General features: G+C 47.7%; 9 protein-coding genes across 10 annotated transcripts; 7 read left to right on the top strand and 2 right to left on the bottom strand.

Moving 5' to 3' along the window:
• Nucleotides 1-115: 115 nt before the first annotated feature.
• Nucleotides 116-1,982, top strand: E1B28_003534 (uncharacterized protein; the record flags this gene model as incomplete). The annotated part of the gene is made up of 7 exons (XM_043160526.1): nucleotides 116-270; nucleotides 330-408; nucleotides 469-968; nucleotides 1,030-1,195; nucleotides 1,249-1,439; nucleotides 1,504-1,803; nucleotides 1,865-1,982. 7 exons carry the CDS (start codon nucleotides 116-118, stop codon nucleotides 1,980-1,982), a joined length of 1,509 nt encoding a protein of 502 aa, XP_043002483.1.
• A 468-nt stretch (nucleotides 1,983-2,450) lies between these two features.
• E1B28_003533 (uncharacterized protein) lies at nucleotides 2,451-4,165 on the top strand (the record flags this gene model as incomplete). Of its 2 annotated transcripts, none has more annotated exons than XM_043160524.1 (4): nucleotides 2,451-2,542; nucleotides 2,605-3,545; nucleotides 3,622-3,772; nucleotides 3,840-4,165. In XM_043160524.1, exons 2-4 carry the CDS (start codon nucleotides 2,808-2,810, stop codon nucleotides 4,163-4,165), a joined length of 1,215 nt encoding a protein of 404 aa, XP_043002481.1. In that variant the 5' UTR covers nucleotides 2,451-2,542; nucleotides 2,605-2,807. The 2 variants fall into 2 exon arrangements, with proteins under 2 accessions (XP_043002481.1, XP_043002482.1); XM_043160525.1 differs by lacking the exon at nucleotides 2,451-2,542 and having other exon boundaries at nucleotides 2,605-2,747; nucleotides 2,804-3,545.
• Nucleotides 4,166-4,253: 88 nt separating this feature from the next.
• E1B28_003532 (uncharacterized protein) lies at nucleotides 4,254-5,321 on the bottom strand (the record flags this gene model as incomplete). The annotated part of the gene is made up of 4 exons (XM_043160523.1): nucleotides 5,247-5,321; nucleotides 5,102-5,182; nucleotides 4,872-5,043; nucleotides 4,254-4,804 (listed from the first exon to the last, which is right to left on the bottom strand). Exons 1-4 carry the CDS (start codon nucleotides 5,268-5,270, stop codon nucleotides 4,254-4,256), a joined length of 828 nt encoding a protein of 275 aa, XP_043002480.1. The 5' UTR covers nucleotides 5,271-5,321.
• Nucleotides 5,322-5,817: 496 nt separating this feature from the next.
• Nucleotides 5,818-6,176, top strand: E1B28_003531 (uncharacterized protein; the record flags this gene model as incomplete). The annotated part of the gene is made up of 3 exons (XM_043160522.1): nucleotides 5,818-5,870; nucleotides 5,934-6,094; nucleotides 6,151-6,176. 3 exons carry the CDS (start codon nucleotides 5,818-5,820, stop codon nucleotides 6,174-6,176), a joined length of 240 nt encoding a protein of 79 aa, XP_043002479.1.
• A 44-nt stretch (nucleotides 6,177-6,220) lies between these two features.
• On the top strand, nucleotides 6,221-6,982 carry E1B28_003530 (uncharacterized protein; the record flags this gene model as incomplete). Its single annotated transcript, XM_043160521.1, has 4 exons — nucleotides 6,221-6,591; nucleotides 6,658-6,766; nucleotides 6,842-6,898; nucleotides 6,953-6,982. The coding sequence occupies 4 exons, from the start codon at nucleotides 6,221-6,223 to the stop codon at nucleotides 6,980-6,982; spliced, it is 567 nt and encodes a 188-aa protein (XP_043002478.1).
• Nucleotides 6,983-7,960: 978 nt separating this feature from the next.
• Nucleotides 7,961-8,125, top strand: E1B28_003529 (uncharacterized protein; the record flags this gene model as incomplete). The annotated part of the gene is made up of 1 exon (XM_043160520.1): nucleotides 7,961-8,125. One exon carries the CDS (start codon nucleotides 7,961-7,963, stop codon nucleotides 8,123-8,125), a length of 165 nt encoding a protein of 54 aa, XP_043002477.1.
• Nucleotides 8,126-8,152: 27 nt separating this feature from the next.
• E1B28_003528 (uncharacterized protein) lies at nucleotides 8,153-9,619 on the top strand (the record flags this gene model as incomplete). The annotated part of the gene is made up of 1 exon (XM_043160519.1): nucleotides 8,153-9,619. The coding sequence occupies one exon, from the start codon at nucleotides 8,153-8,155 to the stop codon at nucleotides 9,617-9,619; it is 1,467 nt and encodes a 488-aa protein (XP_043002476.1).
• Nucleotides 9,620-10,983: 1,364 nt separating this feature from the next.
• Nucleotides 10,984-12,857, top strand: E1B28_003527 (uncharacterized protein). The gene is made up of 2 exons (XM_043160518.1): nucleotides 10,984-11,456; nucleotides 11,521-12,857. The coding sequence occupies exons 1-2, from the start codon at nucleotides 11,285-11,287 to the stop codon at nucleotides 12,798-12,800; spliced, it is 1,452 nt and encodes a 483-aa protein (XP_043002475.1). The 5' UTR covers nucleotides 10,984-11,284; the 3' UTR covers nucleotides 12,801-12,857.
• A 261-nt stretch (nucleotides 12,858-13,118) lies between these two features.
• Nucleotides 13,119-14,202, bottom strand: E1B28_003526 (uncharacterized protein; the record flags this gene model as incomplete). Its single annotated transcript, XM_043160517.1, has 5 exons — nucleotides 13,119-13,364; nucleotides 13,422-13,508; nucleotides 13,565-13,621; nucleotides 13,682-13,750; nucleotides 13,813-14,202. 5 exons carry the CDS (start codon nucleotides 14,200-14,202, stop codon nucleotides 13,119-13,121), a joined length of 849 nt encoding a protein of 282 aa, XP_043002474.1.
• Nucleotides 14,203-14,386: the final 184 nt, after the last annotated feature.

Genomic DNA, 14,386 nt, shown 5'->3' with positions numbered 1-14,386 from the left:
ATCTTTAAGTTATCTTTACTAGCCATAGTAGTATAATAATGTCTCTTCAGACGGATTTAGACGCCCGCGGCTGCGCCCGCTTTTCAATTTACAACCAACCCGTTCGTGCCCACTCATGCAACATTTTGGCAAAGCCGCCATTCGTTCTGCAAAAAACTACACTCAGGGATATTCGGACGTTCAAGTCAAAGTACGAGATGCGACTTCAAATGATCCTTGGGGGCCTACAGGTCAGCAAATGAATGAAATTGCGAAGCTTAGTTGGAATCAGTACGTTTTGCGCTTGGATTCCTCCTTTTTCCGCAATGAAACGGATGCCTTCTTTTTAGACAAGATTTCATTGAGATCATCGAAATATTGGATAAACGACTGAACGATAAGGGGAAGAACTGGAGACATGTTTTCAAAGTGCGTTTGTTGTCAATAACACTTCAGCCAGCTTGTTGATCATAGGGGGTTCCTCTTTAGACACTTGCAGTAGTCGACTATTGTCTCCTTCAAGGTTCAGAAGATGTCGTTCGATATTATAAAGAGAATATGTACATGATCAAAACTCTACGAGAATTCCAATTTGTCGACGAAGATGGAACAGACCAAGGGGCGAATGTGCGACAGCGGGCGAAGGATATAACGAATCTTCTGTTGGATGATTCTAAAATCCGAGCTCAACGACGAGGTCGGGCGGATGCTAGAGACCGGATGAGGCAGACCGAGAGAGGGAATTCTGTTCCTTGGGAAGGTGGTGGTGATGGAGGAGGAGGATCAAAGAGAGGTAAAAGGAGTAAGGAGGAAGAAGATTTGCAGAGGGCGATTGAGGAGAGTAAGAAATTGGTAGCTCAGGAGAGGGAGACTGCGGAGGATAGGGATTTACAGAGAGCGATAAAGTTGAGCGAGGAAGATGAAGCTAACAGGAGTAAAACGGTGGAGGATGCGAATGAGAAAGCGCTGTTTGATGATCAGAATCAGCTGTGTGTCTTTTTTCCTTTCCATTTCTTTCTTGAAGCTCTACTGACGAAGGAATGGTTATAGATCAGCATCGAATGCGAGTCTCAGTCCTCAGTTGACCACCAATCCTTTCCCGATGGCGATGAACACAGGCTTGCAGTCTCAATTCCTCCAACCGCAGTTTACGCAGATGCAACCACAGTTGACGTCTTTCAATCCTTTTCAACAGCAAATGCAAGAGGCAGCGCAGGTACGTGTCCTGGTTACCGATGATTTCCAAGGTTCTGATCCATCTGCTCACAGGCAGAATATCTCCGTCAGCAGGAGGTATTCCAGCAACAACAACAAGCAGCGTTCCAAGCTCAGCAACAGGAGGAATGGATGCGTCAACAAATGATGATGCAGCAGCAGCAACAGCAACAACAGCAATTCCAGCAGCAGCAGAGTCTATTCCCGCAAACACAATCCCTCATGGCTCAGCCCACAGGATTCGGGTTCGTCCACTAGAAAATCTCTTTGTTTTCTTATCCGGTCCTGAAAACTCGTCCTTTCGAACAGCAACAACAACCCGTTCGCGCGGAACACATCGCCAGGTCCCATCTCACAACAGAACACACAACCGATATTCAACATTCAAGGAACGTATGATTCGGGGAACCATCAGCAAACACAGGATCTTTCTACTTCTTCGTCGGCCTTCAGAACACCGTCACCGAATACACAAGGTCAACAACAACAAGGACAAGCCAATCGACCACTCGTTGTAAAAACGAAACAGAATGAAAACCAAGAGCTTGCGAACCTGTTTGCGGAGAGGGATGGAGGACAGGATACGTTTGGGAATGTTGGACTTACGAGGTGAACTTTTCCCGGTTCTACGAGAAGGTGATTTTTGCTGATGGTGGGGTTGACATTGCAGATTCGGCCATACGGATGCCGGGAGACTTGTCGCTCAGCAGACGGCAGTGGGGAATAATCCATTTGCGAGGCAACAGCAGCAGCAACATATGAATGAGCAGCCGTTCTTTAGCGTTTAAAGCTCGACGTGTCGAGGTGCCACTGTCTACATATCTACCTACGTCTAGTGAAGGCCACATATATGATCTGACGACCACAGAATTCCACATTTAACTTTTCTGTGTTATAACTTATCTTTCTACTCTATGTATCCTCTTTTCCTGTTTGTATGATGCCCTATGGGTTTCGTTTCTTAAACGATATCTCCCTTTTGCTTGTTCTTTGCGTTCGCGTTCGCGGTTCTCTGCTGCTCGTCTTGATTTGGGGCTCTTGCTCTTGGGAACTGTGGGTTCAAATGGATTTTTCAGATATTGGATTCGGCCAGATGAGATCTGAAAAGCTCCACCTATGCATAAGCGAGCACCGCCTGCACAAATTCCAGAATCAGTGTTGTCACTTGTGGGTGGCCGCCGCCGCACTGCCCACATACATTCAATGGCAGGACATTGGCATTGAACCTCAATTACGAGGGCTTCCCAAATACTATGGTCACTTCACTTGTAAGGTTGGCCTCGGATCTGGGAAAAGTTGGTTTATAGGCTTTGAAAGTTACCTCCAAGTCTGGAAATTCTCTGTGCACGTGCGTGACTTGCGCTATTTTTGTCTGCATTTTGCGACCGGAGTAATCATGCTCTCTCGCAGACATCTCCACACTACCATCACCCTCACACCGATGACAGCACGCAGTGATACACGTATGTCAGTTGCCAGGCTCTAAGACCCTTCATGTATATAAAGCGTAGGGGAAGCTCGGGGTGTTTCTCCCATATCACCCCCAAATCAAAGTGCTCAACAGTACAACTCTTTTTCTCCAACTAATTGGGCTAATTCATAAAACCAGAATCATGATTGGTGTATACTGGATATTGATCACATCCCTAATCACTCTCATTCTCAAACCATCCGTTTTCTCTACAGTCGCGACGAAAGTCAAAGAAGAACTCGAAATCCCTTGTATCCGCAATACCTCACTGACAACCCTCGAATCCCTCGTTGCATGTTACGATCCATACACCATACCCGAACAGTTCTTTAACCAGACCACATACGATGCTGCTCAGCCTACAGAAGCGGAGTCGGCCGCTTGGTTAGGGTTGGTTAATGACCTTCTATGGGTCGACGGAAACTGTACGGACGTTGTGGTGCCGCCGATTTTGAACCAGGTGTATGGAGTTTCTGTGTTCACCTCCAAGACAAACACCTCGGAGGAAACGGGAACGAACACATCGTATTGCGTCCTACACGAACGAAAAGCAATCACCCTCCAACCGGATTCACCAACCTTTCCATTCTTTCCGTACAGTTACATCAAAGGCTGGGGCCTTTTCGTCGTCCCGTCCTCCAAGAGTCCTTCAGTCACACGACGAAGCGCAGTTCACCTATCAGCCCCACATCCGCAATTCGATTTGAAAACCCCAGAACAAGCAGCTGCGCTATTTAGCGGAATAGGAGCGAAAAGTTTGCTTGTTGCAGGAAGGAGTAGGGAAAGTTTTATGACTCCTACGAGTTGCGTTCAACCTGTGTCGAGCGGGAATAGCAGCGACACGACCGTTTATTTTGTGACTGATCCTGCCCATAACGATGTACGTTTCATAAGGGATTCCCCTCTCTTTTTGTTTTGCCAAGGCCGCCACTAACGACGTTCTTGACGGTTGACAGAAAGAACCATTTGTACAAGCTAGCTTCCGTATTGCGAAATGGCAGAAAGGACAGGGAGGGTGTCCGGCGTCTTCTTGCGCCTTCATTCAAATGCATGGAAAGGGAGCTAGTAGTTGTCCTCAAGATACGATGTTTTTATCATCTGGACTAGGTAAAAGTCTCCCTTGCACTTTAACACACGGATTGCAGATGCTCAACCCTATTACGCGTTTGTTTAGGCAATTCCGCCTCTTCCGTAGCATGGTACACAGACGCCACCGATCGGCCTATCAAACGCCTGCAGAAGAACGTTCGAGATATGTTCCCTTCGTTTACGGCGTCGTTACCTTCGGATAGCAATTGTAGCCTGACAGCTACCACGAATGTGTTTGGAAGATACCTGAATGGTATCGAAGAGTCGGCGGTTTGTGATAATGCTTCCAATGCGACGCTTGCGACTGGAGTGTTTGTGCATATCGAGCAGGCGATAGCATCTAGAAACCCGGATGCATATCAAGGGTGGATACAGGCGTTGAGTGAGACGTTTCCTGTTACGTCCGAATGAGTTTGTTATATAGATACTTAAGTCTATAATGAAGAGAGGACAATATCCTATGTGCGAAAAGAAAAACCAGCGTGACGATTTTACTTTCCTACACTAGTTTCTTAACTTCTTCCGCCTTCTTCTCAGTTTTCTCAACAACCTCGTCAACTCTCTTTTCAGTAACCACCTTCACTTCCTCCACCTTATTTTCAACAGCATGAACAGCCTGTACAACACGTCCCTCAACCTCCCCCGACACCCGTTTCCCCCATCCCAACGTCTCTTTCAGCTTCAACCCCGTCACCTCCTGAACCTTCTCCACCCCACTCTCAACACCCAAATGAACCCTCTCCCTCGTATCCCTCGTAGCACTTTTCATCCTCTCCCACGTCATAGCAGTATGCGCACTCGCCACTGCGTGTTTTTCAGCCAGGGTGGGGAAATAGTGGTGTTCGAGTGATCCTAGGTAGTCTCCCAAGTTACTCGTCGTTTTGGGTAGGAATTGGTTCATGGAAAGAACGAAGAAGGTAGGTGGGAGGAGGAATCGGATGGGAAGACTGCGGGGGCGGGAGATGATGGAGGCTGTTAGGGTTGCTATGCCGATGTAGAGGATTCCTGGGGTGAGAGATTCTTGGGGGGATTTTATGGATTTTATTCGGTCTGGTTGGGGGGGGGGGGGGAGATGAGATGAAGGGTTGGGGGAAATGAAAGAAGAAAAAAAACGGACTTTCGATAGCATGTTCAACACCGATCCATTTGGAAACGACCCCTTGGACCCTTGAATGTGTTTCTTTATAGGTCGTATGTAACGTTCTCCGTGCTATTCCGATCTGTCTTTCGAGCTCGGAGGGGATTTCTTGTAGAATGATTTCGGGGTCTGGTTGAGGATATATAGGTAACTGCAGCGAGAGACTCAGTCCGAACTTGCAGGGAGGAAATGCAATAGTCGCTACTCACCTTCTCCTGTTCTCTGGGAGACACTAAAACTGCTGCAGCGCCTGCAGCGAGGAGTAATGAGCGTGGGCTGGACCCTCTGGGCTATAACGAATTCCATTTCAGCGATAGTCAGGAATTTTTTTCGCGTAGAAAGTTTGTTTCTTACCAATCTGAACCGTGAGGGGTTCATGGATGGTGAATGCCAATGGCGTTGACGACGATGGAAAACGGAACGTCACGCGGGAGACTCGGGAGGATCGGGAAATAAAGCCGATGCACCGCTTTCCTTCGTCAATAATTTGCTTCACGAATCACTTCCGCCCATACACGTATATGTATATGGTCACCGCCTCTCTTCAACGGCTCTTCATCTGATGGGTGCTCCACGGACTAATAGAAACGTTCGTGCACATCTTTTACCAAAATGAAGCCCTGCCGAATGTCCAACCAGTTGCCCGGTCACCTTAAATGACTATCCCTCCGAAGGTCACCTTTTGAATTCGAGCCTTCAGTAAAATGAACTGACGCGTCTTTCCGGCTCTCATACCAGGTGCGTAATCTACCAACTCTGACGCTGATACACCCACAACTTGCGCTAACCTCACCTTCCCCCCCCTCCCTCTACTAGAAGCGCCTCTCTATCGAGATGAAAAAGCTGTAAAAAAAAGGGCACGCATATGGTCAAGTCCAGAACAACATGAGATACCAAGCCGGTGGACATGACGTGTCCTTGTTCAATGCATCTGAAGAACAAGTACCCCTTCGTCCAGACTCCACTTCCATTTCGTTAGTAAGTACAAGTATTCAGTTTATTTTATCGAACGGTACAATCTTTTTCTCAGCTTGCTCGTAGTTGGTCGATATTGGGTCTTCAACAAGTTATAGCTGGAGACACGCGTCCAAGGCGTGTTTTGTCCCTTCTCTTCCAACTCCGCCAACAGACGCCTACAAGAATTACTATGAGAAAGTACATAGAAGATAAGCAAGATGACAAGATGATAATACATGCTCTGGGTTGGTAGACCAGCCGACATCCTCATGCAACCTTATGATTAAAAAAAAACACACAGGAACGGATCGCAGATATAGAATATAAAGGATTTCCCCGTCCTGATACGTTCCCCCTCCGAGGCTCCCCAAATGTCCGCTACAGTTTTCCTCTTAATCGCGAATGTCGTTCAATTTCTGGCCAACCTTGGGGATATCGTGTATCCTCCTCTTGGGATTTTCGCGACGTTTTGGACGCTTCGAAGACAATCTGACTCGGACAACGCCACAATTAATCCGACTCGGACACCGCCTCCGATAGATACCGACGAGTTTTCCTCAACTTTGATTGATTCATCCACTGCCATTCCGACGCCAGAAGAGCCTCCTGAGAGTTGGGTCAAGGCTTGTAGAACGTCTTTGAAGGAGATATTGGAGAACCTAGATGAGATATTGGAGAAGGGTGTACTGGACGGTACCGAGACGAAGAAGAGATTTGTGCAGCTCATTGACATGCAGGAAAGGTAAGCATCGTGATAAAAAGTTTCCTCTGCCAAAGTGTCGGTTCTCATAGGACACAAATCGACCAGCTTGGGGATTACGGTTTCAAACCTTGTTCGCTGTGTTAAGGATGGAATAAACCTTGATATCCGGCGTAATACCGTGCACAGTTTGATAGAACTGGAACAAGATGTTGATGTGGGTTATTCCCCCCCCCCCCTCCCCCCCTTGGGAAGGCTTTGCTGTGGTGCTGACGTTTAAATCGAATGTTAGGACTTTGCGAATACCATTGAACGATCTAGGATGAAGCGTGAAGTGCGCTGTGATGAGGTATGCTTTCGCTTCTCATTATCGACTTATGTTCGTTGATAAGACCCGAAACAGCTTTCTGATGCGGAGGAGGGGTGTCCTTAGTTCTCTTTATACACGACCGTCGATAAAGGATGTTTGTGATGCGCGAAGACAGTTGGAGCCCGAGGCGGTAAGTGGTTGTACTTTTTTTTTTATACAGGCATATTCATAACTGCAACTTTTGCTTTTAGGAAATTCCTTCGGAGCTTCCTGCGATGGCAGAACCCGGCTCGATGGCCCCAGTGCAGTCTCACATGCCTTCAGGATCCTCCGGTGTAGAAACTGGTTCGTCCACCAGTGATGGTAAGGGGGACCATGGTAAAGTACGGAGGTCGGTTGCATAGCGGGGGCGCGTTTTTGTAAGTGATAGAACTCCGAGAGACGTTGTTTCATAATAAGCTTCAATTGATATTTTCCTTTGTATGTTTCCGCTCAATCTTTCTTTATATATTGACTTGTGAGCTACTTCATATAATAACTGAAGTTACAACGATGAGGTGTGCGTTCCCGATGGACGGGAGGAAGAGGGAAAGGGTGGAAAGAGATGAAAGGGAGATACGAGAAGAGTGGAGTTGCCGGAGGCTGGCCGGGAGGGCACGGGCTGGGTGAGGCGGGAACAAAAACCGTGAATCCGTCGGTTCCAGACCAGACCTGAACCCCAAAGAGTAGGTAGATGAACTCGTAACAATACAAGTCAGTTACCCCAAACCTTAGCGTTGTAGGGATGTGGAGGGAGGGGGAAAAGAGAAGAAGAGCGAGAGATGTTTGTTGATGCTGCGAGCGGCGAGATGGACGCGTGAGGTGAGTGCAAGCGCGTGCTCACGTGCGTCACAGTCGTAATGTTCCCACGATGATTAACGATCATGATCAAACCACCATCGTTGCTGACGCTTGAAACTTGAAGAGGTAATCATGTTCGGTGTCTTTATAACGTGTTCTTACCCTAATCACTAGTCGATACAATACAGGTCTATAAATTGAAATCAAATCACCTCCCTTTGCCGACCTTAGCGCTTGTCGAGCATTGGTATGGTATAAAACATGTCGAACCAAGTCTCAGAAAGCACGACGAACGAAAGCTTCATGATGCAAGATATAGGGAACATGCAGTCGCTCACTCTGAACGATCTTCCCGACATCATCAGACAGACAGAGCTCAGCGTCGAGGTACTCGAGGCGAAAGAAGCAGAACTGGAGGGTGCATGAATCGAAGTTCGAAAACAACGTCTGCAGATGACGAGTACTCTCAATTCATACCGAAATCACGCGACTTTTGTCTTCAGACTACCGAACGAGCTACTCGCGTTGGTGTTTGAACATTGCGTTGATGCATACACTGGCCATACGTTCTCGAAAAACGCGATCCCTTGGGTCTTGGCACGAACATGCCGTCGATGGCGACATGTTGTCCTCCGTGCACCGTCGCTCTGGAATCTGATGCATATCAACACTCGTTGCCTCCCCCGAAATCCAATACAGATGATGAATTCATGGTTGGAGAGGTCACAAACGCTGTCACTATCGTGCACTATTTGGATCGAGGCTCCCCCCTCTGAAGCGGATGCAGAAAAGCAGTTATTCCTGCAGATTCTGGTCCACTCTCATCGTTGGCGTCATTTAGCCTTTGAACTAAGGTCTCGCTGCGACCTGTATCACCAATTTGCCACTTCAAAGTGTCTCTTTTTCTCCAATTTACGATCTCTTCAAATATATGCGGATGCCTCTTCTTCCTATGATATTGCGATAGCTCCTCCTGTCTTGAATCTGTCGGCTCCCTCTTTATCCAGTGCATCATTTCTGCTGTTCATTCCTGACGTCAATTGGCAAATTACCTCCCTTCCGTGGTCTCAACTCACAGACTTGGAAATATCCCTTGTTACGTCGGAAAATTTTCTCGAGATTGTGAACATTCTGACAGTCCTCCAACATTGCCACCTGTCGACAAGCTCAGAGTTTATCCTTGACCCTCAGATGGTGGTGTTTCCACCTTCGTTACGATACTTGGAGATTTTGGGACCACTTTCCAATATGATCAACCTTCTTTATCACATCTCTACCCCATCGCTACTTCACCTTTCCCTCTCTCCACCGGATGCCAGCACGGTACCATCGGGTGCGGCTCGTAGGCTACTACAATCGGTTGTTAGTTTTCAAACACGAAGTCAATGTCGGCTTCGACAGTTGCGTGTGCCGATCACCTTCTTTTGTTCCCCGGTGCCACGACCCTTCGAATGCCTGTCTTCAGTGCAGGAGTTGCACGTCTGTTTGGAGATAGAGAACAACCACCATTTATTCATTCTAAATCTCCGAAACATCAAACTACTTCCACAGTTGAAGCAACTACATGTAATCGCCTCCTACGATAGCATGGAGACCTTCCATTACTTTATTTCGCCGTTTTTGGATATGGTGGAGCTCCGGCGACGTTCAGCGTACTACTCCCGCTCGAGGCAGTCCTTTGCCATGTTGGAGTCCATAGAGATCGACATGATCAAGCGAGATGGTCGCCCGAAAGTGCCAATATCCATAAACCACACGATATCCGAGCGCCTTGCACGATTACAGAGAGACGGTTTAATCTTACTTGGAAGCGTGCGTGATGAAAAACTGCATCCATTTCATGCTTCCTTGAACTATTGGGATATCGAGAAACATGAAAAGCGGTGGTCTCAGGGCTTGGGTGGAGTGATTGGTTGGTAGTCTTCTCTTGATACTACTTAGGTTTGCCTTTCGAATTTTATTGTATCTAGAATACGTGCAGGAACTTGATCATGATATTAATGATACACCGCCGCCGAAGTCAGGGATATTTGCGACAATGGTTTTTCAACATGTATCTGTTTCGGTCCATAACAAGTAGTTCGGATTCAAATATTTCGTTTCGTGGATAGAGGATGGGTATACATGGCATAGTTTCTGCAGATCGTAGATACTGAAAAGGTGACAACTTAACAAGAGATGAAAGGGAAAAGGAATTAGGCACGCGAACGTAGATTATAAACCCCAATGAGTAAAATACATTCACAGTACTAAAAGGGGCACTCTTGGTTGTTGGAGTGATGAATCTCCAGAGAGGGTCGTCGTTTTATAATGGATTTCAGTCAATATTTTCCATTAAACGGTGTTTTCACTAAGTCTTTCTGATCAAGCGTATCTAGTATTGGCAAGTTGCACAAGAAGAAGATTGAAGTAACAATCGTCATGGCAGAGGCGGAGGTGATGTTAGAGCCGTAGTATCAGAATCAGCCGTACAGCGCCCAGTCAAGGTCACGACGGTCGACTCGGAGCATCAGAAGAGCTGCCAGTAGGTGTAAACAGTAAAGTTTGATTGATGTATTTTGAATGTATTGGCGTCGTGGTACTGTGGCCCACCCGGAGCAACGAAAGTCTGGCAAAGTAAATGTCAGTGCACTTATTCTAAGTAGGATCAGACGGCCGCCTCGCAAAGACCGAGAAGGAAAATCACCTTGGTGACCAGCGCTCTGTGCTTGAGCTTGAGGCATCAAGAAATTTGCACAGTTAAGTGGACCAAAAAAACAACCAAACTTCGACAGGACGAGGACTCGTAACATGTAATGACTTTCCTCACATTCAATAAATGCGGGTGACTGAGGAAGCTAGGCCTGTAACCGACCCCGCACAAGAAACTCGTCGTCCTCATTGACGGTCCTGTCACAGCCTACAAGGAAGTCACGTTAACTTCTTTTAGCGAGTATTAGTCAGTCACCCTTGCTCTCCGCCTTATCTCCACCATGTTGCTCGGTCACATTAATGGGTGTCTAGATCTTGAAACCTCGGTTGATACAGTACAGCCCAAGCCGTCGGACAGAACGGCAGGATCGGTCTCGTACACCACTCCAGTGCGCAGAGATGAGTCCATTATTTGCTTAGGCCTGTAAGTGAACAACTGCCTCTTAAGCGGATCGGAGGTAGTGAGCGACGGGGTTGTATTTGCATAGCTGACTTGACTCGAGGCACGACTAGCGGCAAGTTCAATCTAATGACCACCGACTCGTTCGTCTCTCAGGACGTCTCGCACAACATCAAGGCACTTGCAAGGCACGGTTCGATAAGCCACATCCCAGTTGATGATAGCAATCGGTACTCAAGTACTCAACTTCGACAAGCGATCATATACGCTGCGAAGATAGAAAGTTTATTTATTCTGTTAAATGTGGCCCCCATCATCCATGTGCCCGAGCGATCCGACCGCCCTTTACCCTAGCCGAAGGGCAATGCGCATGACACTTTCATCCCATCTTGGATCATGAGTAGGGCAATCTACTTTGGAGACTTCAGGATATATAAAAGCACAGAGGTATCTCTTTGGATTCCGTGAAAAGGAAACCAGCTTCTTCGTCCACAATGTCTATCGTTGATCTCGAAAAGGCAGCCAGTGCTAGCAGCTTCACAGGCTCTACCGAGTTATCCTCGACATCGGTTTCCGTAGATACCACGATCGAGGGTAGTGCCAGCAAACTACCGGTGGTTCTCCCCCCGAAAAATGGATACTCAAGTCTGACAAGGTGGCTCAAACGTAAGTTTGTCGCATCCTCCTCCTCCTCCCTCTATATGCTACCCTAACTCTTCTTCTCGTACAGTCATCTTTTTCTCGTATTATCGGAAAACCTTCTCGATCATCTTCCTCGCAAACCTTATTGCTTTCATCACCTTTGTCGTTCGGAACAACGGGACTCCCAAAACTCCCGAGGTTGGTAGCGCTGCATCGGCGAACCTGATGGTCGCCCTTCTCTTCCGTCAGGAAAATTTCGTCAACCTCGTCTACGAGATCGCCGTTGCCTGTCCTCACAGTGCACCTCTATGGCTCCGTCGACGACTGGCGAAGGTCTTCCACTACGGCGGTGCTCATAGTGGTGCAGGTGTAGCTGCCGTTGTATGGTACATCATGTACACCGCTCTCACCACCAAAGACTATATCGCCCATCGAACTGGCGCATCCCTTGCCAATCTCATCACATCCTACATCCTCGTCACCATGTTTTGTCTCATCCTCGCCGGCGCCTACCCACGTTTCCGCGTCCTTTATCACGACTATTTCGAAGCCATGCACCGGTATTCAGGCTGGGTTGCTCTTTGCACCTTCTGGGTCCACACGATCTTTGCGGCGGAGGAGTACAGGGTTCTGGAAGAGGAGGTCCTTCCCCTTGGCCTTTATCTCATCCGAACACCAAATTTTTGGACACTGTGCATCTCGACGAGCTGCACCATTCTCTCTTGGGGCCGTCTCCGTCGCCAAGATGTTTACCCAGAAGTTCTCTCCAACCATGCTATCCGCCTACACTTCAAGTACCGGAACATGAAACCATTCTATGGTCTGAAGGTATCAACGAAGCCCTTACTCGAATGGCATGCGTTTGCTACTATTCCCAACGAGGACGTGAACGGGAAGCCAGATGGCTTTTCAGTCTTGATTTCCAACGCGGGCGATTGGACGAAGGAGACGATCACGAATCCGCCGAAGAAACTTTGGGTCCGTGGGTATCCCCTCCATGGTTTGCTTTACACTTCGAAACTATTCAAAAGGATTGTCGTCATTGCTACGGGATCCGGAATAGGACCTACACTTTCTCTTTTTTATGCCGATGTTACGCCACGACGGATCTTTTGGTCGACGCCTGCGCCGGAGACTACGTATGGAGATAAGGTGGTGAATGCTGTGAAGAAAGCAGATCCTAATGCCAGGATATGGGACACCAGGAAGGAAGGGCGACCTGACATGTTACTCGAAGCCTACAAGTTAGTACAGGAGTCCGGCGCCGAGGCGGTCTTCATCATATCCAACCCAAAGTTGACGAGAAGAGTGGTATTCGGGATGGAGAGTCGGGGGATTCCCGCATATGGAGCCATCTTCGATTCGTAATGCCCTAGACTTTTGAGCAACCTAGATCACATGTACTTATAGACTTTAGACTCCCGCTGTTTTTATATTTAACTCTATTTATTTGCCACATCTACAACAACAGAACGTGCAGCAACACTAAAGTTACATGGCCACCGTTTTCAACCCCATTCAATATCTTCCAGCTTCGTCGTGCACTCAGGTAACAACAGTGTGCGTGCGTCAAAACATTGGCCGCCGAGCCCCGGATTTTTGCAAATGATCATGATAAAAGCCAATAACATTACTTGATCGGAAAGACTTGTGAAAGCGTTCAATGGTGAATATCAATTGAACCCATTATGAAACGACATCCATCTCTGAAGTTCCATCATAAAATAGAAAGCGCCCTCGCCATGCAACTGATTGCTGTACTTCATCATGGTCCTCCGTGTCATCAAGCTTTGTTGAGGCACCTTGAGGGGAGTGCTGGTCGCAAATGGACGAACCAGTTTCTACATTGGAGGTTCCTGAATGCATGTCATGAGACCATACTGGGGCCATCGAACCGTGCTCTGCCACAGCAGGGAGTTCCGAAGGGGTTTCCTGAATGCAAAAATGGCGTTTCGCATATGGGTTTCTGAAAAAAAAGTAAACACATACCGACTCGGGCTCGTGTCTGTGAGCTTTATTCTTTGACGACGGCCGGGCCCAAAGTGGGCTAAGAAATCCGCTCTCCGCATCAGAAAGCTGGTCGAGTCTTGTGAACGGGACCGTGTAAGTCGTAGTGAGAAGTAAAGGCATACCTCATCACAGCGTGCTTCACGCTTCAGCCTAGATCGTTCGATGGTGTTTACAAAATCCTAGAGTTCGCAAATGTATACGTCAGCACTAGGAAAACCATCCCAAGGCACATAACCTACATCTACATCTTGTTCTAGTTCTATCAAAACATGCACGGTATTGCGCCGGATATCGGGGGCTATTCCATCCTTGACACAGCGAGCAAGGTTTGACACCGTAGCCCCCAAGCTGGTCGAATATTAATCAGAACGACAAGGCGGAGAGGCATTCTCGATACCTGCCTTTCCTGCATGTCAATGAGCTGCATAAATCTCTCCTTCGTGTCCCCGCCATCCAGCAAACCCTTCTGCAATATATCGTTTAGGTTCTCCAGTATCTGCTTCAAAGCCGTTCTGCAAGCCTTAACCCAATTCTCGGGAGGTTCTTCTGGCGTCGGAACGATGGATGAATCGATCGAAGTCGGGGAAAACTCGGAAACTGTCTGAAGTGCTGTCGAATTAATTGTGGCGTTGTCCTCAGAGCAAGTTCGTCGAAGCGTCCAAAACGTCACAAGAATCCCAAGGGGTGGATACACGATATCCCCAAGGTTGGCCAAGAACTGAACGATATTCGCAATTAAAAGAAAAACTGTAGCGGACATAGGGGGAACCAAGGAGAGAAGTATCAGGACGTGAGATCCTTTATATTTCGCGATTGTCCCGTGTTTTTACCGTAAGGTTGCATGAGGACATCGCCTGGTTAATTTTTGTAGGCGCCTGTTGGCGGAGTTGGAAGAGGAAACACGCCTCGGACGCGTTATTTCAGTCACTATGTTTTCTGATATC

This window comes from Marasmius oreades, chromosome 11 (genome assembly GCF_018924745.1).
Source record: "Marasmius oreades isolate 03SP1 chromosome 11, whole genome shotgun sequence".
NCBI lineage: Eukaryota > Fungi > Basidiomycota > Agaricomycetes > Agaricales > Marasmiaceae > Marasmius > Marasmius oreades.
Note: the sequence above shows the minus strand (reverse complement) of the source record. Positions and strands in the feature narration are given on the sequence as shown.

What these genes read in the sequence shown, in the direction of transcription:
- E1B28_003527 (XM_043160518.1), top strand. Translation starts at nt 11,285, where the DNA reads ATGTCTATCGTTGATCTCGAAAAGGCAGCCAGTGCTAGCAGCTTCACA. An exon ending in TCTGACAAGGTGGCTCAAAC is followed by an intron (nt 11,457 to 11,520) that starts GTAAGTTTGTCG and finishes CTTCTCGTACAG; the next exon opens with TCATCTTTTTCTCGTATTAT.